This window comes from Hippocampus zosterae, chromosome 18, assembly GCF_025434085.1.
Source record: "Hippocampus zosterae strain Florida chromosome 18, ASM2543408v3, whole genome shotgun sequence".
In the NCBI taxonomy this organism is placed as follows: Eukaryota; Metazoa; Chordata; class Actinopteri; order Syngnathiformes; family Syngnathidae; genus Hippocampus; species Hippocampus zosterae.
In genome coordinates, this window is record NC_067468.1 from 14,315,129 (window position 1) to 14,339,675 (window position 24,547).

At 44.9% G+C, this 24,547-nt stretch overlaps 1 protein-coding gene and 3 long non-coding RNA genes across 7 annotated transcripts in view; 3 read left to right on the forward strand and 1 right to left on the reverse strand.

The window, feature by feature from the left end:
* LOC127590901 (uncharacterized) overlaps nt 1-24,547 on the reverse strand; it is a 203,720-nt gene that overhangs the window by 76,164 nt on the left and 103,009 nt on the right. For all 3 annotated transcript variants that reach the window (XR_007959786.1, XR_007959787.1, XR_007959785.1), the window contains exon 2: nt 24,372-24,400. This is a non-coding gene — a long non-coding RNA (uncharacterized LOC127590901). The remainder of the gene's footprint in view (nt 1-24,371; nt 24,401-24,547) is intronic.
* The window catches only part of brinp1 (bone morphogenetic protein/retinoic acid inducible neural-specific 1), a 96,395-nt gene that overhangs the window by 56,737 nt on the left and 15,111 nt on the right, over nt 1-24,547 (forward strand). For both annotated transcript variants that reach the window (XM_052050436.1, XM_052050434.1), the window contains one exon: nt 12,279-12,384. In XM_052050436.1, coding sequence (XP_051906396.1) covers nt 12,279-12,384 — 106 coding nt within the window. The remainder of the gene's footprint in view (nt 1-12,278; nt 12,385-24,547) is intronic.
* LOC127590903 (uncharacterized) overlaps nt 1-24,547 on the forward strand; it is a 355,000-nt gene that overhangs the window by 54,826 nt on the left and 275,627 nt on the right. The window lies entirely within an intron of this gene.
* LOC127590904 (uncharacterized) lies at nt 12,419-16,638 on the forward strand. Its single transcript, XR_007959791.1, has 2 exons — nt 12,419-12,751; nt 12,967-16,638. It is a non-coding gene; the product is annotated as an uncharacterized LOC127590904 (long non-coding RNA).

Below are 24,547 nucleotides of genomic sequence, written 5' to 3' on the forward strand. Positions count from 1 at the left end.
GGGTTCGATTCCAGCTCCGGCCTCCCTGTGTGGAGTTTGCATGTTCTCCCCAGGCCTGCGTGGGTTTTCTCCGGGTGCTCCGGTTTCCTCCCACATTCCAAAAAACATGCGTGGCAGGCTGATTGAACACTCTAAATTGTCCCTAGGTGTGAATGTGAGTGCGAATGGTTGTTTGTTTCTGTGTGCCCTGCGATTGGCTGGCAACCGATTCAGGGTGTCCCCCGCCTACTGCACGGAGACGGCTGGGATGGGCTCCAGCACCCCCCGCGACCCTAGTGAGGATCAAGCGGTACGGAAGATGAATGAAAAAAATGAATGAATATATAGATGCTATACTGGCATTTCCAGAGCGTAAAATACGCTCCATGTTATTGCATGATTTCTCAAATTTCAAGACAGGAGGGAACAAATAACACGTTGTTAACTTATTGCCCCCCGGCATCAACCCTACCATGCCACACGTACGTAATGCGCTTTTTCCAGGTAGCGGGCTACTGTGAGGAAATGACTGTCGTGCAATGCATGCAGCTATATGTTGAATAAATAATACTGCCCGGGGGCCCCAGAACAACAGGCCGCCTCTCTTCAATGACCTTGCCGGCGCGTAGTTTGGTTATTTATTTTTTTATATTTTGAAAAGCAATACCGTGAGTATTAAAGTTCCTTGTGTCATCGCGCTATGATAAATTATTCCGTAAGGGTGGCTTTCGGTGCTTCTTTGACCGCAAACAATCGTCAAGTTGGCCAAAGCCAATGTGAATTTTTCTCATTGTCACATAATTCACCTTGATTCAAAATGTGTCCCAAAGTATGAATTAGTTTCATAGTAATTTAGTTGAGGCAGGGAGAAACTTTGCGCTTTTTTCCCCCCCTCTTTATTTTTAAAGTGAAAGCAATCATCGCTCGATGGAATTACACGGCCCGCACCAGCGCTGTACAACAAGCTGTTTATTTCAAGCCCTGGCGCTCCAAATTATTTTGACTTATTTGGCTTTGCAGAGTCCCGCAGTCACGTAATTCTTAGACGGAATGAAACTCGAAATAGACTTAACAACCACAGAGAAAATGAAATGTCGAACTTCTCGCTACTTGTAATCGCCCTCTGCGAATGTAAATCACTTGAAATGTATGAATCACCAACGCTGGGTCAAATGGCATGCTGGAGAACAAAAAAAAGAAAAAATAACTGAACATCGGCTTGAAATCACTCATCCCTGTGCAATGTGGTCAAAATGACAAGAGCTCGCAGGAATGATCAAACCTTTCGTGAGGCTGGATGGTCTCTTTCCAGCTTCGACAGCATATTTTGGTTATCTCATTCCAATGAACGGGCAGCCGGGTAGTCCAGTGGTTAGCACGTCGGCTTCACAGTGCAGAGGTACCGGGTTCGATTCCAGCTGCGGCCTCCCTGTGTGGAGTTTGCATGTTCTCCCCGGGCTTGTGTGGGTTTTCTCCGGGTGCTCCGGTTTCCTCCCACATTCCAAAAACATGCATGGCAGGCTGATTGGACGCTCTAAATTGTCCCGAGGTGTGAGTGTGAGTGCGGATGGTTGTTCGTCTATGTGTGCCCTGCGATTGGCTGGCAACCGATTCAGGGTGTCCCCCGCCTACTGCCCGAAGACAGCTGGGATAGGCTCCAGCACCCCCCGCGACCCTCGTGAGGATCAAGCGGCTCGGAAGATGTATGTATGTATGAATACTCATTCCAATGAGCTCGGTAATAGCAGGCTTCGTACTTCATCTGCATGTTCAATTTTTAATGCGTTTTAGTTTGCTTCGAACTTTAGTTAGCACAGAAGGTGATTCGAATGCCAAGTTGTTTTTGTCCGCACCAAAGTGATCAGCGAAACAAGTCGTTTGGAGCACAGATATATTTCGGTTAACCGCACGGGGGTGGGCTCCAAAATTCCTAAAAGGTATCTGAAATGACAGTTAACTTTTTTTTTTGAGGCGGGGGGACTTATTTGAGTCCCTCGAGGCTAGCGAAAGTTACAAACAGCGATGAAGACCTTCGCACAGGCATTTTCACGGCCGTGGCGGCATGCTCCGCCCACAATTAACTGCGCTAAAATTAGGTGGCTTGGGGTCCTTGACACTTTTTCATGCAGAATTTTCGAGTTGAGTCGTGCGACACAAAATTGTTTTCCGGGGATTTTTCTTCACGCCCTCGCTGAGCTTCCCATCGGTGAATGATCTGTACATTCGCAGTACACGTTTTGCCCTTGGCACGCCTCAACCACCGCAGTTGTACCCTTTCGGAAAAGCTTGCTAACGTGCTTAAAAAAAAAAAAAAAAAAAGGTCGCTGTGCACTTCAGACTGTTGCGTTCACGACAAAGAGTTGAAATTTCTCGTTTTTTCTCTCGGGACCGCTTGGCTTTGTTATGCCAACAGTCGTTTAGTGTGCCACCGCACTGTAAGCTTCCTCTTCAACGACTCATCCCTGCCCTTTCATTCACGTCCTTATCTTTTTTTTCGGGGGCCGGTGAGTGACAAGAGGATTAAGCCGCCGTGGCAGATGAGAGTGCAGGTAGCGACGAGTCGAGCGTGGCCAAATGAAGCAAACCTGACAGCGAATTGCTGAGTCAGTTTCTGAGGGAAGAAGGCAAGACTGGGAGCGGTGTCGAGGGAAGGCTAGCATGGCTCTTAGACAAGACGCGGAGTGGACGGTGCGCTTGTCTGCGTGCGGCGTATGTCACGAAGGTGAGACTCGTCTGATTTTTTTTCTTTTTTTTTGAGGAACAACTGCTCGAGGTCGTAGAGCTACGATTTACGAGACGGCACATTAAGACCCCCAGATATCATCACATCTGCTGCGACATAATGACTCATTTGTAGCCCTAGCAGGCTAATGTAGCATTCATTCATTCATCTTCTGTACCGCTTGATCCTCACTAGGGTCGCGGGGGGTGCTGGAGCCCATCCCAGCCGTCTCCGGGCAGTAGGCGGGGGACACCCTGAATCGGTTGCCAGCCAATCGCAGGGCACACAGAAACGAACAACCATTCGCACTCACACTCACACCTAGGGACAATTTAGAGTGTTCAATCAGCCTGCCTCGCATGTTTTTGGAATGTGGGAGGAAACCGGAGCACCCGGAGAAAACCCACGCAGGCCCGGGGAGAACATGCAAACTCCACACAGGGAGGCCGGATCTGGAATCGAACCCGGTACCTCTGTACTGTGAAGCCGACGTGCTAACCACTGGACAACCGGGCCGCTAATGTAGCAGCGATGCCGATTTTCTGCGCAGAGAGACAAAACACGACCGTGTGCCGAACACAGCAGCTCCTTATGGTTGTGTTTTGTCTTCTACTTTCACTCTCGAGAGAGTGCCAGGAAGACACATTTAGACTGGTTGGCAGAATTCACCGCTCAGTTTGATTTTACAGGAGATTCCTTTTAAATTGGCAAATATTTTCACCGCCAGAGATACGCTGTGGAGCCTCGTTTCAAGGCAGACTTGTTTTGAAAATGGCTTGGTTTTTATGATCTGGACCCCGGCGTTGTGTGGGAGGATGTGAATAATTTATGAATCCTAAATTGATTTGGGTATGATGCGACTGCAACGGAACCTTTTGCAAATTTTGCCCCCACCCCCCCAAAAAAAATAAAAAATGGACGTTTAAACAATTTATTAACAGTTGCCTTATTACACATTGACCAATATAATCAAACCACATGTGATTTATAGTAGAGTAAATGGGCCTTTGAACCATAGATAAATTATAACACTCCCCCCCCCCTTTCCAACAACCCTCAAGAAAGGAGACAAATGCACTTTGCATCAGATCACGGTGTGCGAGCATTGCATGAATATAAAACACGCATAGCCAACTATATTATTGCAGACATAACATAACCCAAATTTAATCTCCGTTTATGTGCCTTATAAAAACCACTCGACGGTGAATAACGGTGACAGGAATAGCTGTTTTCCGCTCAGGTCGCAGACAAGAGCGAAAGTGATGCGAAATGTGCAGGAGGGAAGCAAAGTCCAGCCCGCCGATCTATAAACACGGGGAACAAGGGCTTTGCTCCTCCAATATTGATTCAGTGTGGCTCTGGAGCTGCTTTGCAGTGCAAACTTACAATCAGGATGAAAAGCATGTGTCAATACGGCCAAAATGCGGGAGACGTTTCCTGTCGACGCGGAAGCCGGTTGAAGCCAGTCGATTTTCTTCCGCTGGGACGGCGCGCGATCGCAAAAGCAAAGCTATATGCTTTATTTTGGTCAAACCCCATTTGTGCAGAAGCCCTCGGGTGATTTTGAGGTATCCTTTTACAACGGACTACCTAGTCTACCCAATTTTGGTGAGATTAATGTCGAGGGCAATTTTATTTTCATACTTTCCATGGGGCGCTTCTGAGTGAGTTCTTATATGCAGGGTTTTTTTTTCCCCCCCAGATGAGCAAACATCATCAAGACAAGAGCTAGTATTTTGTTTGAACGAATCAAGTGTTAACACCCTTAGCATAAGAACATAATATTTTATGACCAATGATTAAATCATCATTAAAATGCTTTGTTCTGACTGGATTCTAGGTCCATCTCCTGAACAGAAGTATTTTAACGTTTTTTTTTTGTACTCTGAGTTTGTCGTGCTATAAATTGAACGGAACACAGAAGCTGATGTAAATTCATCAACTCCTACCATCTGATGTCGAAGACAGCAGATGCTCTCGTTTGGAAATGAATGCACATTGCCGCCGATGGTCGGACACAAGCTGGTGACTGCACAATCCCCCTTCAGCAAGATGGTCACTGATGGTTTGCCGCCAGCTTTCTTGTTGGCTGGCAGCCTAAGAATGCACAAGCGAGTCTGATGATGGATCGGTGCTTCATCTCAGAACCCAAGCGTAGCGTATTTACCAAATTTATCAGGAAGTAAAACATGGAATGTATTGTTGCTGTCGGATGACGAATGTGTGTAACTTACTAACGTAGAAAAAAATCACACCACTGCTAGTAGATGTTGGGCGGGCCATAGTAAGCCATGAACTGCTCAGTAAGAATTCAGTCAATTGTATGGAATTAATTAATTTCCCACTTCTTGAATCAGTCACAGTAAATTGACGTCGTAATTCACATGGACCAGCAGACATGCTCTTAATTAACCCTTCATTTGAGGTGTGAAGAACATAAAAATAGTTATTGGATTGTGTTGTCAAAAAAGAGCATTAGGAGTTGTTAAAGTCTGACAAAGAACAGTTAAAAGCATAAAATGTATCATTTATTTCTGAAAATACTTGAATATATACTTTCATTTCCACAATACAAGAAAATAGTCTCAAATCACAGTACTAGGAACACGCCTTGCAGTCATGTTTTTTGTTTCTTTGTTTTTCTCTGCAAGACTGGATGCCCTCTGGCACCATGGTGCCTCTCATGGGTCAGTCTTGGTACTGCAATGGCCATCTGACAAAAATGGAGGATATACGTCGCATTGGTCCCGGGAGATACATGAAGATATTTTGAGAATCTGGATTGCATTTTAATAATGCAATTTTTAAAATAAAAAAAAATAAAAAAATCAGCGGGCGATGTGGGACGATGAGCGACCTCATCCATGGGTAGAATCATTCCGCTCAATTGATTGGCTGTCGCTCCAAAATATCAATTAGTTGTTTAATTTATTGTTGATTTTCCCCATGATCAATCGGTGGAAAATGTAATCAAATTGTTGTGTCCCCCCCACCCCCCTAACCACCCTGTGTGTTCTCTTGAAGAATCTTTCAATCCTAAAATTGTGGATGAGGCAATATTATGACGCGGCATGACAAAGCATGAGGACAGCCTGCGGGGCATAACAATCAGTCGCTTATTAGCAGACATCTGTGCAGGTGCTTTCTCATTAAGCTCTTTCTGTGGGGAGAAAAAAAAAAAGAAAATGAAAATACAAGCAATACTTTTGGAATGTTATTGCGGCTGCGCTGCACTTGCCACAATTGTTTGAATCCCGCCAAAGTCATTACAGGATATTACAAAGTTGAGCGAAAATGTGAGAAGCGTTTATGAAGTGAAACCCTCTTGTGGCAAATCTCAAATCTTACCGGCCTTAGTGTGTGTGTGTGTGAGTGTGTCTGTGTGTGTGTGTCAACCTTATCCAATTGCTTGCCAGTAAAAGTGCAAAGTGATAGAGAGGATACATCAAGCACCGCTGGCTGTGCCTATCCGCGGAGGTTTTAACCGTCAAGCGAACGTTAATCAAAATCCAAGACGCATACGTCTCCTCGCTGCCTGCAGGTGCTGCGTTATTTACCGCAGTTTCCAGAAAGCTCATCACTTTAAACAAACATTCACTGCTCCTCCGCTGTATGTCCTACAAGACAAAACAAAAGATTTACCCCATTGGTGGGATGAGAAAAAGAAATTGCCTACTCTCAAAATAAATAGGGACCAACAGCAACAACCAAAATCAAGTCTAAAAAAAAACAACCAAATAGAGGAAAAACAACCCTGTACAGCAGATGTGGCATTTGTAAAGCTGAAAGTTAAAAAGGACAGCCGATACGATGTGCAGATGAGTAAATGAACGGGCCACGATATTAGGATGACAGCACATCCGTCTCCAATTGTATAAAAATTAAATTCAAGCCAATCTGAAAATGAAGAAAGTCACCTGAGTGACGTTCAGGTGGAAACACTTTGCGCTTTAATCTTACGCGAGTGTAAAGCTGCCATCAACGTAACAACGTAACAACGAGCCGCTTGATCCTCACTAGGGTCGCGGGGGGTGCTGGAGCCTATCCCAGCTGTCTTCGGGCTGTAGGCGGGGGACACCCTGAATCGGTTGCCAGCCAATCGCAGGGCACACAGAAACGAACAACCATTCGCACTCACACTCACACCTAGGGACAATTTAGAGTGTTCAATCAGCCTGTTTGGGAGGAAACCGGAGCACCCGGAGAAAACCCACGCAGGGGACAACATGCAAACTCCACACAGGGAGGCCGGAGCTGGAATCGAACCCTGTACCTCTGCACTGTGAAGCCCACATGCTAACCACTGGGCTACCGGGCCGCTAGTCAACATGTTGTCACTTAAAATTTTGACGTTAACAGAGTGTCCGCGTTTCAGTGTGTATTTAAAAACGACCAAAATGGACAGAGGTGTTTTTCACAGGACAGCGACGATATTCATATTTATATAGTACTCTAAAGCGCAGAAGAGTAAACGTTCCCCCAGAGAGTGACATCATCGATAGAAGATGAGAAACAAAAAAAAAAACGTGCTTTACCTGTGCGACCATGAAATAAATCAAAAGCACCTTCCCACTGTGAGGAATATCATTTCTCACCGATGGGAATAAATGACGTCACGTTGTTTGTGTGCGGGTGGCTGCACCGCCCCGGACTCCACTAGCGAGGGCCCATCATTTAGCGACAACAATAAGACACCCAACCGAGTATTTTAATGAAAAGTAAATATCACTTTTTGCATTTCGAAGTGCTTTCCCGCGCTGGAAGTGCATCAGAAATAATATGTCGGCTCCCGCTCACCCGCACGTTATCACGGCCAAGAGGACACGTTGGAAGAACCCTCAGATGCGTTAATGCATTCGGGCGGGAGATTTGCGCACGGCTGCCAGGAGGTGCTTTGGGGTGCACCGCTCACAAGGTCACCTATGCACGCAGCCGCCGCGGATTGATTTACACCGCTGCTCGATATGCTTTTTTTTTTCTCCCACTAATGCTCCTGCTGCGTGGGCGGTGGAGAGCAGGAACAACGCGAGCGTGTGTGTGCGACTGCAACAGCTGCTTTTACGCAATTAGCCCCCCCCCCCAAAAAAAAGTGTAGAAAATGGGAAATGATACTGTAGCTAGGGAGAAAGAATGGATATACTGTACATGTAAAAGGTTTTCACACACACACACACATGTATATATATACACACATATATATATACACACACATATATATATATATATATATATATATATATATATATATATGGGCGGCCCGGTAGTCCAGTGGCTAGCACGTCGGCTTCAGAGTGCAGAGGTGCCGGGTTCGATTCCAGCTCCGGCCTCCCTGTGTGGAGTTTGCATGTTCTCCCCGGGCCTGCGTGGGTTTTCTCCGGGTGCTCCGGTTTCCTCCCACATTCAAAAAATATGCATGGCAGGCTGATTGAACACTCTAAATTGTCCGTAGGTTTGAATGTGGGCGTGGATGGTTGTTCGTTTCTGTGTGCCCTGCGATTGGCTGGCAACCCATTCAGGGTGTCCCCCGCCTACTGCCCGAAGTCAGCTGGGATAGGCTCCAGCACCCCCCGCGACCCTAGTGAGGATCAAGCGGCTCGGAAGATGAATGAATGAATGAATACATATGGCTAATAGCTCAAATTTGGTTTCATGTGACCACAGCGCCCACGTCTTGTCTTGAGTGAACAGAATTTCATCAGTTTTTTGTTTTTTTTTACATTTGACAATAAATAATACAAATTATACTGTACGTACGAACCGATACGTCGCCGGCGTTGGGCGGAAACCCTCCATCTTCAAAATCCCTTTTCAGGAGAGCCCCAAAAGTGCATGTTTGTTCAGCCATTTTGACAGCATCATGGAGAGCGAGCCATTTTCAACACTTTAGATTGCTCAGTAATTTGGAAATAAATAAATAAACAAATAACACCCACGTGCCACGCCCTTAAATAAACGCGCCGAGCCGCTCCACGACTCTTTGGGTTGTCAAAACAACGTCGCGTCGCCGCAGAGAGTACCCGAGAATCTCCGCCTTGTTGCGATCTGACGCGAGCTCGCAGTTTACCTCCCGCAACTATTACAGATTCACGATTTGCTGTCAAGCTGCTGAAGAGCCTAATGAGATTTTTAATTGGTGTCTAATTAAAAGTATGCACGCAGGAAAGGTCGAGCGAATGAGTTGAATAGGCCAGTGTGTGCGGGGAGAGTAAAAAAAAAAAAATTTGAAAATTTGACATCAGTTTGTAGATACAGTGCATGTTGTGTCCTCATTAGAAGGGGTCAAAATAGGTCAACTCTAATCAAATAGTGACACCAATTTGCTTTCTTATTGCAGGATAATTTTATATGTGGGTAATCAGAAAATTCCAAACGTTCTTTTCTGAACAAAATCAGCCTTTGTACACATTTGCGGATACACTTCCGGTTTGATATGGCGCCGTGCCTTTCAGTAGCCGCTGACACAATGGCCATCAAAGCTAAATTTTTAAAAGTACCTAAGCAGTAGAATAAGATCATAAACATCCGTATCGCAGTAAAGCGTGATGGAGAATTTTTCCGTGCAGAGGAAAAAAAAAAGCTCATAAATAAATATCGTACTCAAGATGAAAGCGGCCGGCGTGGGGTGTTGTCGTCTCGTGACGATTGAGGTCGCGCGGTGCCGTATCGTGAAGCTAACGGCTAACGGCTAACGGCTAATGGCTAACACGGATCGCCGCGAACAGAAAACGTTTGCGGTCGTTGCGCAATTTCATGAAGGGATCTGTGCGAGCGAGACATATATCACGCGGGGGGAGAGGACGGTCGCAGTAATGCAACGTCGCGGCGTGAAGCAATGGCGCGACAAAGACAAATATATCCCAGGCAACTGCAGTAATGCCATTTTATATCCGGAGTTGGTGGTGGTGATACAAACAAGTGTCGTAGGCAGCGATGAACTAATGTTCATAAGGACCCTATAAGGACCCTACTTTGACAGGGTCCTTATAAAAAAAATAGCACATCTTGGCTTGAGACTTTTGCACCATGCCGGAATGAATTTAGCATTCATGGTTATTTGTCAAGTTGGGGGATACGACACGCGCTATTTATCTTGCCACTTCACTACGGAGCAAACTTTAGATCTCCTGTGCATCCTCTTATTTACAGCGTGAAGATCATTTTCGCGATGACAGATGACAATTATCCAGGCTGTTCCAGAACTCTGCTTTCCGTCTAACGACGGGCTTTGATATAGTTGGGTGGGGTAGGGGGGGGGGGGCATGGTGTGTGTGTGTGTGGGGAGGGGGATGATGGCCCAGTGGGATTCCACTGTTGTGTTCCGCTTAATAATCCAAATCCTCCGCCGCCCCCCCCCCCCCTAAGGCCCACTTCAGTTGTTTGATTGCTCCTTGTATTTTATTATTTTTATTATTACGTTCGACTCCACATTTTCATAATCTGCTGCTGTGTGCTCAAGAGAGGAAGTGAGGCGCAGACTGGAGCTCTCCTAAAAGTTGCGCAGATTATCAAGGCCGCACTTTAATCCATAAATCTGTGTATGACTGTGCTCATGTTTATGCACATCTATTAGCGCTGCTGTGTGTGTGTGTGTCTGTGTGTGTTTCTGTGTGTGCCTGTGACAAGGAGTGTAAACATGTCTCAGTCTACTGATGGAAGCGGGCGACGAGGGACGAATAATTACTTTTTGCAGGACAAGAAATGCTAAAATAAAAAATAAAAAATTAAAAATGTTGTAGCGATGCATTTGATGGACTTGATAGGTTTCAATTCATCCCTTTCTGTTTTGCTACGCGATGATTTTCTCAAGGGTCGGACTGACTGGTGATAAAAAATCCCCAGCAAGGAGGGTAGTTGAGGATGTTTGATGGCGCAAAGCAACAATAGACAGGTGTTCCATTTCCGCGATGTGTTTGGTTGCCAATGGAGCTCGGCGAGATGAGCCGTTTACCGCAATGTGTTCAGACATTCCCGTACCAGTAAAAGTAATTAAATATAACAACGCTCTCCTTTTACGACGGTCGGACGCCGGGATGCAGTCTTTATTTATGTTCATCCCAATCACTGTTTTTCTTTTCCTTTTTTTTGTGGCGTTTTCGCCCCTTAATGACCTGATTCGTCGGCGAAGAAATACATCTGTCTAATTTCTCGCATGTCAGCACGCCATCTGGTGCACTATCGGCATGAAAAATAGGGAAAAAAAAGCCCATCGTGATCAACTCCTTTCAAACTTTTGCTCATGGCATTTTATTTAAAAAGAAAAAAATAAAAAACCTTGATTGTCACCAAAACGAAGGTACGGCTGTAGAGCCAACATTGTGGGAGGGGTCAATTCCGCGCGGTTTTTCGAGATTGACTTGATGTCGTGCATTGTTATTGTTTTTGACTTTCATTCATTCATTCATCTTCCGAACCGCTTGATCCTCACTAGGGTCGCGGGGGATGCTGGAGCCTATCCCAGCTGTCTCCGGGCAGTAGGCAGGGGACACCCTGAATCGGTTGCCAGCCAATCGCAGGGCACACAGAGACGAACAACCAACCACGCTCACACTCACACCTAGGGACAATTTAGAGTGTTCAATCAGCCTGCCACGCATGTTTTTGGAATGTGGGAGGAGACCGGAGCACCCGGAGAAAACCCACGCAGACCCGGGGAGAACATGCAAACTCCACACAGGGAGGCCGGAGCTGGAATCGAACCCGGTACCTCTGCACTGTGAAGCCGACGTGCTAACCACTGGACTACCGGGCCACCCTTCTTTTTGACTTGCTGTCTTTTTTTTTTCTTCTTCTTGTATTATTGTAGCAGACGGGACAAAGACGAGGCCAATTATGAACGCCTTGCATTTCATGTTCTATGGTTATCATGACATGAATCCTCTTTGCCATCACTGGAAAGGCGTCTGAGATAAAAGCCAAAGAAAAATGCAAATGACACTCGTGCATTGATGTCGCCAGACTCTTATCCACTTTCCTATTGCTGGTATCTCGTAAATATGATATTTTTGCGATATATTCACATTTCGACATCTGAAATGCTTGGCAAAATTGTGAGGCAGGAGGCATTTTACCCCTAGGATGACATATATTTATTTCCTTTCTAATCTTTCAAAGGTGCTATTTGGGACTTCTCAATAAGGCAGGAGCCATTCGCTCCATTTCCCCTTTCGTATGTTTTGAAGGACCGGCTGCCCCCGCTGCCAAAAGTTGAAAGTCGTACATCAAAAACAGCCACTTCACATCGGAAAGAGCTCCATTATTTCCACTCGATGGCAGTTCAGCGTCTGGCTTTGGGAGCCGTTGCGATACGTTGTCGCTCTGGCACGGGAGTGGGCTTTTTATTCGAGAAAAATGTCCGTTGGGGGCCACCATAAAAGTGTTTTTAGGCCCATTCTTAGCGGCGAATTCGAGCTCGTCGCTAGCAGTTTAATGTCACGCAACGCGTTTGTCTTTCTTCGATCTTAAATGGAGGTGTTCTCAGTCGTCCCGGAGATTTTCTTACACGTGGGAAGCCAGTCAACGCGGACAAATCTGTCACTACACCCCCCCAAAAAAAATCTCTTTTGTCTGGCGGCAGGTGACGGAGACGCGCACGGGCCCGTTGGGATGCAGCAGCTACGACAATCTGGATTCGGTCAGCTCCGTCCTGCTGCAGAGCCCCGAGAGCAAGCTTCATCTGCAAGGTAAACAAAAACCATCGGGCGGGTGGAGGGGGGGGGGGGGGTCATGAGACATTGTGTGACGCCTTGGGCAGACTCCATTTTGTCTTTTCCAAATGCAACACGGTGACGCATTGTGCGTAAACCTTACCCAGGGGCAACTTGGAGGTATGACCGTATCTGCCCCCCCCCCCCCTCGCTCTATATTGTGATTTAGCTCGAGCCTCCCTGCTACATTGCAGTTTATTTATTTATTTGGGGGAAGGGGCCGGTGGGGTGCGTACAGTATCGAATTGTCTATGCCAGAAATCCCTGCAACTGTTTATTTTTGAGTTCTGTGGAATGTTCCAGTAGTTTTTTTTCTGGAGCTAGCAGAACAAGAATTAAGTTAGTGAGTTTTGAGATATAGAGAGAGAGTTTTGAGTTTTGAATATAAATGGTGTCTCCGTAGAATGAAAGATTTCTCTTGGGTATTAAAAAAAAAAAAAGTTCGCAATTTTGCAACAGTTTATTTTTGAGATCTGTGGAATATTCCAGTAGTTTTTTTTTTTCTGGAGCTAGCAGAACAAGAATTAAGCTAGTGAGTTTTGAGATATAGAGAGAGAGTTTTGAGTTTTGAATATAAATGGTGTCTCCATAGAATGAAAGATTTCTCTTGGGTATTAAAAAAAAAAAAAAAGTTGGCAATTTCAGGACCACGCCGCACGGTAGAGCGACAATCGCGGCGTTGCTTTCAACACGCAATCGAAATAACTACGTTTAACGCCCCAGCGCTTTTTGTCTTTGAGGCTCCGAAGCGATATTGCCAGTAATTACGGGGGCCGCCAAATACAATTGAAGTCAACGACGGAGCGCCGTGTAATCCGCGGTCAAGTATGTGAACAGAGTGATTGCTTCTTTTGATTTAGCCCAGTTTACCGAGATGATTACGAGCAGCCGGAGATTCTCAAAAGCCGCGTTTTCTTCGCTTTGACACCCGCCATCGGCCTTTCTCCTTGGAATGCAGAGATTATTTGTCCTCTTCAAAAAAATAAAAAATAATCAGAGAGTTGCTTTTGTCATCGGAAAGAATAAAGTTGCCTCTCACTCAATGGCATCCAAAGCTTTGCTTCTCAAGTGCCTGCCTTGTTCTTTGTCTGCGTTCGCTAACCGGGCTGTTGATGACAGACTTGACGGTCGTGTATTTCAATTGCATTCCACAGTTCAAGTGAGAGTTCACGCGCCGCCGTTTGGATATTTGCGTCAAGGGCGTTGCAAAGAGAAGAAAACTAAAGAAGCGGGGGAAATTCTCGGAATCTGAAAGGCCGTTCTCAAAAATCCCGATATGAAAAATGAACCTCGTTCCAAGGCAATGTACAGTCAATACAATGTTGGGGGCCGAACGCGCTAGATAAATACCGTATGAATCAAATATGCCACTCCGGGATGTGTACAATTCTACTGATACAACTATGAGGGCAATTCCAAGTGGCCATAGTGAATTCAATCAACAGCTACCATGGATGATGGAAACGTCTACACAGCTCTGTTCAAGTGCCAGGTTTTTGCGGTATGAGAAATTAGACCTTTTCAAAAAAATTCCCGCCATTTTTGTGACCGACAGACTGCAAAACGGAGTTGAAAACAAAAGAGAGGTCGGGGGACTAAAAATAAACAACAGATGAGCGTTTGGGGATGTGACCGTGTTTAGGATGCGACCAATCAAATGTAAAATAGGATTCGCCGCACACCTGCCACCAACTAATGGACCCCAAATAAAGTTCAGCTGCTTTTCCTGATAGTTCCGTCGTCGCATTTTATAGCACTCGCAATGTTACGCAAAGCGCTTTAGGAGGGATCTCATCCTCCCGGGTGAGTGTGCAAAAGAATTTACAAGGCGTGAAATGTAGCAATAGCTATAATATAGCAGCGATAGCTCAACAACGTGGGTGTGCATTCCAAAATGGATGAAAAGATGTGAGAAGGTTCAGGGAGGCTGGCAAGAGGATGCCAGCAACATCGGATGAGCTGCAGGGATTTCTGGCAAGTACTGGCTGTTGAAGTAGCGGACATGTCGCAGCAATCTCCCATTTTCTTCATATAGTCAGGCTATAGGGTCACGTGGCTGCACTTGTGCAAAAAAAAAAATTAAAACGCACTTGAAATCTCCCAAATCACATGTGAAAGTGTATTTTTGATAAAACCAAGGTGAAAAGTTTTTATCTGTAATACCATAGCGGCAATGTTTGTTGACTCGGGTTTGGATGTTCAATTTAATTCTGAACACTGCCACATACCCATTTAGAAGATAATGTGCGCATTGTGTAACCTAAGTATGTTTTCGTCTGGAGGGGTTTGTGCTAAAATATAAATCGAGCTCATTTCACATATAATTAAAGTGGGAATTGATTCATTAAAATGTAAAATCTTGTATCAAATTGCCCGTGAGTTAATTAAATTGTGCGACATGATGTGAAATATTCATATTTTATGGAAGTGTTTCTTTCATGCAACCAGCATGAAAGCTGAAAGCACCACTTACATCTTTTAAAATGTTTTTTTTTTCATGGCAATTTCTCAAAATGATCATCAGCAGCCAGCATGGCCAAAAAACTTTGGCTGTTTAGTGTCGCCATTTTGGTTGACATTTATGGATTCCTCCTAAAATTGCTGGCCCAGAACAAAATGCTGGACTTCCTGTTCAATTGAATCCATTCATTTTTTTTTTTTTTTTACTTTTAGGGTTGAAGCTGCTTTTTTTCCCCAAACTTTCCAGGTAGCGTGACAAAGTACGTTTTGGTTCCGGATAATGTTCGACAGCTCAATTTTTTTTGTCCGTTTTTTGATCACCTCTGGAAAATGGCAATTCATTTTGGCAAGATGATACGATACCAAGCAGCGATACCAAGTGGGCCTTTATATTGATGGGTGCTCAGGCATCAGAATTGCATTTCGCCGAACTGAGCAAGAAAAATACTCGGATGTACCACACGTTTACGATCCATATTATTTATTGTCGACTATTGTGATCTCATTTGACAAATACTTTCCGCACCGGGAATGTGGTTGAGGACTTTGACCCGCGGGCAAAAACAAATTTCATGATCTGGAATCTTTTCATTGAATTTGATAAGACTCAAAGCGTGCAAGCCTTCACCTGAAAAGGTTTTTTTTGGGGGGGGGGAAAGGAGCAAAATTCCGCTTTAGGCCTTCTTAATTAGAAGTGGATGGTTTCACTTTATCAACAAGCATGGCCGTGGTTTTCAAAGCGATGGCACTTTGCGCAGCTCATAAAGAGAGTCCCATTCCCAGCGGAGCACTTTGAAGGTATGCGCCGCGGAAATAATGACATCCACTTATTTAATTTGCCCGTTTAATTTCGTGCTCGTGCAGCAATTAGTCTTCTTTTATCCCGACTATATATATTGTTTGCGTGTGTCTCAAAGGCGAGCCGCCACGTGCACTCCTCGTCAATGTCTTCTCGGGGGGGGATCTAATCTAGCTAGCTAGCTAGCTAGCTATAATATATAGAGGCAAATATTACCTACAGGTTTTTCCCGTTAATAGCAGGGCTCAGTCCTCATTCCCCTCAAATAGTGGGCGTTACCGTTGTAACATTCTTGTGACCATTAATTCAATTTTTTTTGGGGGGGGGCGCACAGGAAGTCATTATTTTTCAAACGTTATGAGCCGATCGAAGCTCTTGGAACAGTATTTAACTCTTGTCTTATTATTCTGACCTTACAGAAATGTTACTGACAATTTAATTATGCCCCTTCCACACCAACCATATGTGGGACGGACTCGTTTGAATATCGGCTCCGTCAACAAAATGTATTACTTTCAATTGCAACAAAGTAGTCCGATGAGTCTTTTATGCAAGTCACCTGCCCAACACCGGTCAGGGTCCAATATGTATGAGGCCACACCGTGAAAAAAAAAGCGTCGGAAACGATTTCCACATTTGCAACCAAGTATGTCAGAAGGGCTTTGACAGAAATACCAAAAGTGTGCGCGTGCATAATGAACACGGTGAAAGAAAGGTTACAAGCCGTCACTTGGACAGCGCCAAGTGCAATTTGGAAAAGAAGTTGATAAATCGAACTGAAAGTGATAGATGCTTTATTTCTTTGGCAAGAATTCAAAGATACAAGTGGAAGCGGTGGCCATCTGGACTAACTTTTGAACCCCCTAAAGCGGTTTCACTGCTTTTTTTTTTTTTTTTTCCACCTTCCTTTGAGGAAAAATGAGTTGCTGGACTTTATAGTTAATGCTTTCCCCGAGAAAAGCTCTCAAAGGCATCATCTTCCTTTTTTGAAGCCATAAGGGAAAGGAAAGTATCCAAAGAAAAACTATTGACACGGTGCTTGTGCTCTCAGCACCATGACCACGCTTCAATACCTTTCAGTGCATCCCAATTTCATTTATGCATAATATGGAGGGATAAGAAATAATATGAGTTTTCATTGCACTTGAGTTTAAAATGCGCCGTTTGGACACATCGGGCCACGCCTACTAACAGGCTGCCGATCGTGGCGTCGTTTCAAGCGTCGTTTCCTCACGCTGCAAAACAAAGCAACTGAAATTTCAAGATGTCTGCTTTTACAAATGAGCTCTTTAGTTGTCCTCGTTTGGGTTGTGGGCGAGCTGGACACCATCTCTCACCCAAAGTCGGATTGGATAAGCTCCAACTCACCCACAAACCCTCGGGAGTAAAGCTAAAGAGAGGATAAGCGGTATAGAAATTGGATATAAAACAAAGCGAAATACCAGGAGTTGCCCTTGAGCTTTGTTCTCGTAAGAAGATGGCAGAGGTTACTTGGAGCAGATGAACCGAGAGTTGGCAAGGTTTTCTAACAAACTTTAAAATAAATACAAAGATACTTTACTTGATCTGGCTTGTGTCCACAAACATAAACATTCTTTCCAGTTACTTGGAGGACAAAAATAAACTTGGGCGAAGCGCCAGCCATTATCCTGCCAGTCATTTCCCTTTTCTTATCCATCCATCCGTCTATGTGGCTAGCTAGAGAGCTAGCTAGCTAGATAGATTAGCTAGCTATTTTAAATAGATTAGCCATCTAATCTAGCTAGCTTGCTAGCTAGCTAGATTAGATAGCTAGTTTAAATAGATTAGCCATCTAATCTAGCTAGCTAGCTAGCTATAACATATAGAGGCAAATATTACCTACAGGTTTTTCCTGTTAATAGCATGGCTCAGTCCTCATTCCCCTCAAATAGTGGGCGTTACCGTTGTAACATTCTTGTGACCATTAATTCAATTTTTTTTGGGGGGGGGGGGGCACAGGAAGTCATTATTTTTCAAACGTTATGAGTAAATATAATCTTTTTGGGGTCATGAAGTTAGACTCATGACCTCAGAGCAGCAACAGTAGCCTCAAAGGTTAGCCATCTTGTGGTCATGGCCTCACGCCGTGAACTTGGGACGTTGGAATGTGGGAGATGAATAAACAAGACTTTCAGTGGCCCTTTAGTGAGCCCTTTCACCCCTGACTGCTACACCGAGCTGGAGGGCAGAACATTTTGTGGTCGTGTGCGATTCTGATCATTATGAACATATTTTGGTCACGCTGCCAGTTGAATTCCCTATTGAATTACCGTCGAGACCAGCATACGGACTGGATAATACAATTATAAAAACACACAACACATAAATAATCCGATTTGAGATGTGAACATCAATGTTGGCATTACCCTGTGCTTTTATAAAGGGACGCTCTAAAGGGACATTTTCATTGTCCGGGCCACAATGTTATGCTTTGAGGATTTGGGACATGAAAAACTGTACATATTGTTCGGAACACACATTCATCATATGATTATACAGAAAACATGTGCGTAAAACGGCGTGAAAGGATTGTGCGTGCTTCGAAAAGATAGGCCATCATCATGAAATCTTGAATCTGAACAAAGGATTGCATTAGTTTCACCGTCAGACTCGAGATTGGTTTATTAGAGCCAAACGGCTTGAGTGGAAGTCACATAATATGTACCGCGCCAATGCCATCACCGAACATCCACGCGGCATACAAGGTCAAGTTGAAGATGCAAATGAAACAGGCGGAAGAAAATGACTTTGTAGTCCACCCCCGGAGACATTTCAGACGAACATCATATATAAAGCTTTGCAATATTCAAAAGGAAATGTGTTTTTCTCTCACCCTGGTGGTCCCCGTGGTCTTTTGTCAGCAGGCTAGGCTGCGAGCTACTGATAACACAATGCGGATATGACACTCCCTGGATGTGCCTCCTGCTTGCACTTAGATATAGACGACAATATGGTCTTGGACTTCAACATCAACGAAGCCGCCTATCAAAGCCTAAACACTGTCCTCGTACTTCTCTCTGCGGATTTAAAATAGCTGGCATATTAAACCAACAGCTTGTGTTGCCCCCCCCCCCCCACCCCCCGATAAATCATCCAAATTAAAGATGGCACTGCATGTGTGTCTTTTTTTTTTTATTCTTCTTCACAATACATTTCACACGGCTTTGATCAATCAAGTCCGAGACTTTTATTGGTGTCAACTTAATGTGGCCGCTGAAAACTTTTCTTTCATATTCGGTCTTGTTCGACATTCAATAACGACAACGCGGGCGGTCATTAGAGCATGTTATTATGCGGGAACTATTTTGAGAGCTTAGTGCTGGATCGCTATAGGTCACAAGAATGAAACGGCGGTTCTCCACGGCTCTGATAGCGAACCGACTATAAATACTGCCAATGTGATTTACTTCCATTCATACTTTTTAGAAGTGTACAAACTTTTTTTTTTTTTTTTTAGCTCACAAGTTCAGTTTAGAAAAATAATTTTAAAAAATGTTCAGGGCAAAATTTATTCATTCATCTTCCGAGCCGCTTGATCCTCACTAGGGTCGCGGGGGGTGCTGGAGCCCATCCCAGCCGTCTCCGGGCAGTAGGCGGGGGACACCCTGAATCGGTTGCCAGCCAATCGCAGGGCACACAGAAACGAACAACCTTTCGCACTCACACTCCCACCTAGGGACAATTTAGAGCGTTCAATCAGCCTGCCACGCATGTTTTTGGAATGTGGGAGGAAACCGGAGCACCCGGAGAAAACCCACGCAGACCCGGGTAGAACATGCAAACTCCACACAGGGAGGCCGGAGCTGGAATCGAACCCGGTACCTCTGCACTGTGAAGCCGACGTGCTAACCACTGGACTACCAAGCCGCCCGTTTAGAAAAATAATTTCATGAATTTTTTTCAGGGCAAAATTTAATTTTATCGTAATAAAGTTGGAACAATTAGAAAGAGTCCTCTGTTGATTTTAATTTTTTATTTTTGATTTTTTGGTTAGGCAACCAAACTCGCATTCAATTGAAACCTGGCAAGAAAAAGTCATCAATCTGACTACTTATGAAGGTTAAATTTACACTGGGACAAACACATTTTCTCAAATCAAAACAAAATTAAAGAAAATGACCTTCCAGTTACGTCGCATTGTGGACGCAAGAGTGTGGTCGCACTTGCACACAAAACGACAGCCTGCAGTTGGCAAGAGTGAGCCAAGAGGAGAAGATTGATGGCCGTGCCGGCCCGAATGGAAACGTACCCTTGATTGACCACTTCCAATTGAAGACCGACCCGCGGGTCAGTCGGAGAAGATTTCATCAGGTACAGCAGGGGGGGAGGGATTTTTGCCGTATTTGAGCACAAACCGTGTGCAGCCATCCATCTTGAAAATGATCCCGTTTTTATCAGTTCTCCGGGCAAAGGGTCGCATGTTTTAATAAAGGAAATCGATGAGCCGCTTCGGTTTCACGCGGCACTTCGCGGCATGCTTGGGTACCTCCCAAGATTTACCGTATGCGGTACGATGCGGAAGAAATAAGACGATCCTGCGCGATTGGTGGCGTGAAATGAAAAATTCAAACGCCAGACAACGATTTGCTAATGATTTCCCGCAAAGGCTGGTGTGAGCGTCCACGTCAATTTTCTCCACACGTCTGTTGTAAAAGAAGAAGGGGAATTAATTTTGATGTTTGTGTTTGTTTGCGGCATTCTTCCTCACAAAAAAAAAAAAATGGAGGGATGGCGCAATGAGTATCTAATTCATCACGCCGCTCACGACTAGCCTACAGGGCCACTTTAATTTATTTTCACTTCACCACTTGGAAAACTGTTGGCTCAGGCTATTGGAACATATTCATAAATCTTAGGTGATAGGCTCGTGGCTCTTTTCCGAGATAGACTCTTGAGAAAATGCCGAGGAGAGACCGGTGAGAGAAAGCATGTGTCGAGGAAGACAAACTACTCGCCTTTTGTTTTGCTTGTAATTTATGACGGCCTTATTGACGATGATTGGGTCCTTGTCAGCTAATGGCTCCTTACCTTTGATTGCGTTGACTTTTTCGAACCGGGGCATCACCCCGTGGATGAGCGGCCAGCGCATCAGCTTAGGTCCTGTTTTCGAATGTGGCTCAGACCTTGTTTGGCGCTCGTTTGTTCACCTCTTGCTTCGGTTTTACTCCCACTTGACTTGAGGACTCGAAAGGAGACTGAATGGTTATAATAATGTAATAACGTTTTTTAATAAAAAAAAATATTCAGGGAATATCACGTGAGTGAAGCGTATTTTTTTCACATTAAATGATTTCACTTCTGACGTTTTTACAGTATGTTTTTACAATTCCAGCGGAATTGATTTCACGTGTCGGCTAAACGCCAAATCACTGTCCTACCATCGGCAAAATATCACGATTGCCATCTTGCAATTTAAGTTGTAATTTCCATAGCGGACAGCGCAATGTTAAAATGAGATTTCTTTCTCGCCAGCAGAGCAGAAGATTTGTAAACAATTAAAAGCCCGACTGCTAAACTCGACGCAAATTCCATCTGAGCTTCAATAGAATCGTTTTACCTTTTGGTCTCTCGAGAAATTTAAATTCCTTTCCAGCTAATATTGCGAACGCTTCTCGAGTGTCAATCTGGAGTCGGGAGGAACAAACAAAGAGCACATTAATGTGCCATGGCAAATGATTATTGTGATCCCAGTTGCAGGGAAGCGGAAAATATTTTGACACCAATTGAACTCGTGAAATATTTCTCCCAGTGAAATATCCTGAAGTAAGCCAATGTTTCTTTTTTTTTTGTTTTTTTTTTCATATGAGGCCGAGCACCAAATTGTACTGACTTGAATTAGCCAAAATGTTAACACCTTCAACTCCAACTTCACCCTAAAACCTTTGTTGACCTTTGGATTTGTTAGCAAATGTCTAGCAAAAGTGATGCGTTCAGTGGCGGCATGGTTTTTACAGTTTTGCCCTCTTCTGATTTTTCTTTTTGCTGATCACCAAAAAGTGAATCAAGTTAATTACCTGACAAGGCACTCATTATGTCATATGATAAGTCGTTTTGATTTAAATGGACATAACGAACATGATAGATTACATGCAGCCTCCCAAAAAAATTCTCACAGCTTTTTTTGTTTGTTTGTTTGTTTTTGCCCTATGATCATCAGGCCCGTGAGCACGGCCAAATTAGCAAATCTACTTCTTTTATGAACTGTCATTTCTGCATCACAGTCCCTGATTTAGCAACTACTGTGCGCGCCTCTCGACGTACAAAATGATTTTTGTGTGCCGCAGATCATCTCATGTTGAGTTCCTCCAATAAATGTCTGCAGCCAACGTTACGCGTTTGATCTGCCAGCCTAATCTTGACACTTTGAGTGCAGCAGTCGTCGCTTTAAGAGTCGCCACGGAAAAAACGTCAAAGCTCGTCATCGGACGGAATTTATTTTGTTGTACCATAACATTGCTTTTCCAGTGGCGACTTCATCAAATTTGTCGTATTATAGATGCTCACATTAAATACGTACAGAATTCTAATACCGGCACTTGCTCCAGTAATGACTCAATTTATGCCATTGTTTCCCTTCATTTTTTTTTTCCCATAATTCCAATCTTAATTTTGTTAAATTGTCCATTTATTTTTCGGTCATGCCTAGCATAACGACTTTGTCCTTGTAATGCGGTCTTAATATGCCTTTTTATGGCGCGCTGATGTTGTTGTGTTGCTTGAGAGAATAATGACAGCGACTTCTATTGCCAGCTGAGATGGCGGTGCGGAGAATAAGGACGAGAGGCGCCGTCACTATTTCACGTTTACTGCGCGCCTGTGTGACTCGCGTCTCGGCTGCGCAGAGAACTCATCTCGCACCTCAGACAGGCCTGCCCTCCTCCATCTCACAATTGCTTTAACAAGCAATTTCCGCTAACTCCCAACTATGTTGGAGAGTGCCTCCGTTGTGCGTGCGTGTGTGTTTGTGAGGGTGCGAAAGGGTAATCAGAAATTTTCTGCACGTTGGATGGAGTTCCTGTTCCACATACCACAGGGTGACGTTCCCCCAACAATACCCACATTGTTAACAGAGTTATGATCAGTTGCTTTTCCTCAAAATAGGCCAAGGATCAACAATTATCGAACTCCTGCGCACATTATTTCTTGTCTTGCTGAAATCAGCCCATTTCGTGTTCAGCCCGGCATGCGGCGCTTGTGTTTTACCAAACAGAAATCACGCCGTGTCAACGACTATATATGTATTTTTTCTCTTCTCAAAAAGGCAAACAAGTCCAAGGAAGAATGAAAAATCAATGAAGTCCAACAAACAAGGTTCAAAGTAATAAAAAATAAAATAAAATACCCCCCCACCAAAAAAAAATCTATAGAGCAGGGTCCAGTTTTCATTCATTCATTCATCTTCCGAGCCGCTTGATCCTCACTAGGGTCGCCGGGGGTGCTGGAGCCTATCCCAGCTGTCTCCGGGCAGTAGGCGGGGGACACCCTGAATCGGTTGCCAACCAATCGCAGGGCACACAGAAACGAACAACCATTCGCACTCACACTCACACCTAGGGACAATTTAGAGTGTTCAATCAGCCTGCCACGCATGTTTTTTGGAATGTGGGAGGAAACCGGAGCACCCGGAGAAAACCCACGCAGGCCCGGGGAGAACATGCAAACTCCACACAGGGAGGCCGGAGCTGGAATCGAACCCGGTACCTCTGCACTGTGAAGCCGACGTGCTAACCACTGGACTACCGGGCCGCTGGTCCAGTTTTTACTCTCTCAAATTGAGATTGTGGGGGTCGATGACGTTCCCATTTGACAACGCAAAGGTGCTTGCTGAGAGCATTTATGATCGTCTGCGTTAATCTGCTCAGCACACCTTCTGAGAAGCGCTTGCATGCTTAAATGCTGAGGCGGTGAAAGTTTTCCAAAAGTGCTATTCGGAGCTCCGATGCCGCTCGTCGAGAGTCTCACTGAATAGAAATGACAAGTGGATAAATAGCGGCTTTGGCTGCATGGATGTGTGCAAAAAATGGGCCGATACAGCAAATCTCCCGATGATATGCCCCCAACCACCCCCACCTCCCCCCCGGTTCAAGCCTTCACAGGCACACCGGCGTGCGCATTCTCCAACCTCGAGAAATACAAGAAGCAGTAAACCACAGTGGAGGTCTTGGGGGTTTGATCACGATAACCTCCAATCTTCTTTTAATGTCCCCCACTCCACTACCCCCCTCCCACCCCCATCCTTACTTTCCCATTCAAGTAAATGCACTCGATTGTCCTGATTATTTTGCAAAATTGCGTGCTGCACAATGGTCAATTAATCTGTAATGAAATGCTGATTTATGAGGCGAAGCGTGGCATTGACCGCTTATTGCAGTTACAAGATGTGCCCAGCGCGTGCGCCCCCCCCCCCACCCCCCCACCCCCACTTCTTTCATCAAAAGAGTGCACGCCACAAGGAGACGTGATAGAAAAGGAAAAGTCACTGTGGAGTTCACGGCCATTGTCATCATTCCGTGGACAGAATTAAGCCTCTTCATCGACTTCAATGCTATTTACAGCGTCGCCGCGAAGGTCAAAAGTTTCCTGTTGGAAATGAGGCGGCGACTAAACAATCGCACCCCCACAAATCCTGGAAATGCTCGTCAAACTTCCACATCATGCTACACAGTCGCACTCACACTCACACCTAGGGACAATTTAGAGTGTTCAAACAGCCTGCCACGCATGTTTTTGGAATGTGGGAGGAAACCGGAGCACCCGGAGAAAACCCACGCAGGCCCGGGGAGAACATGCAAACTCCACACAGGGAGGCCGGAGCTGGAATCGAACCCGGTACCTCTGCACTGTGAAGCCGACGTGCTA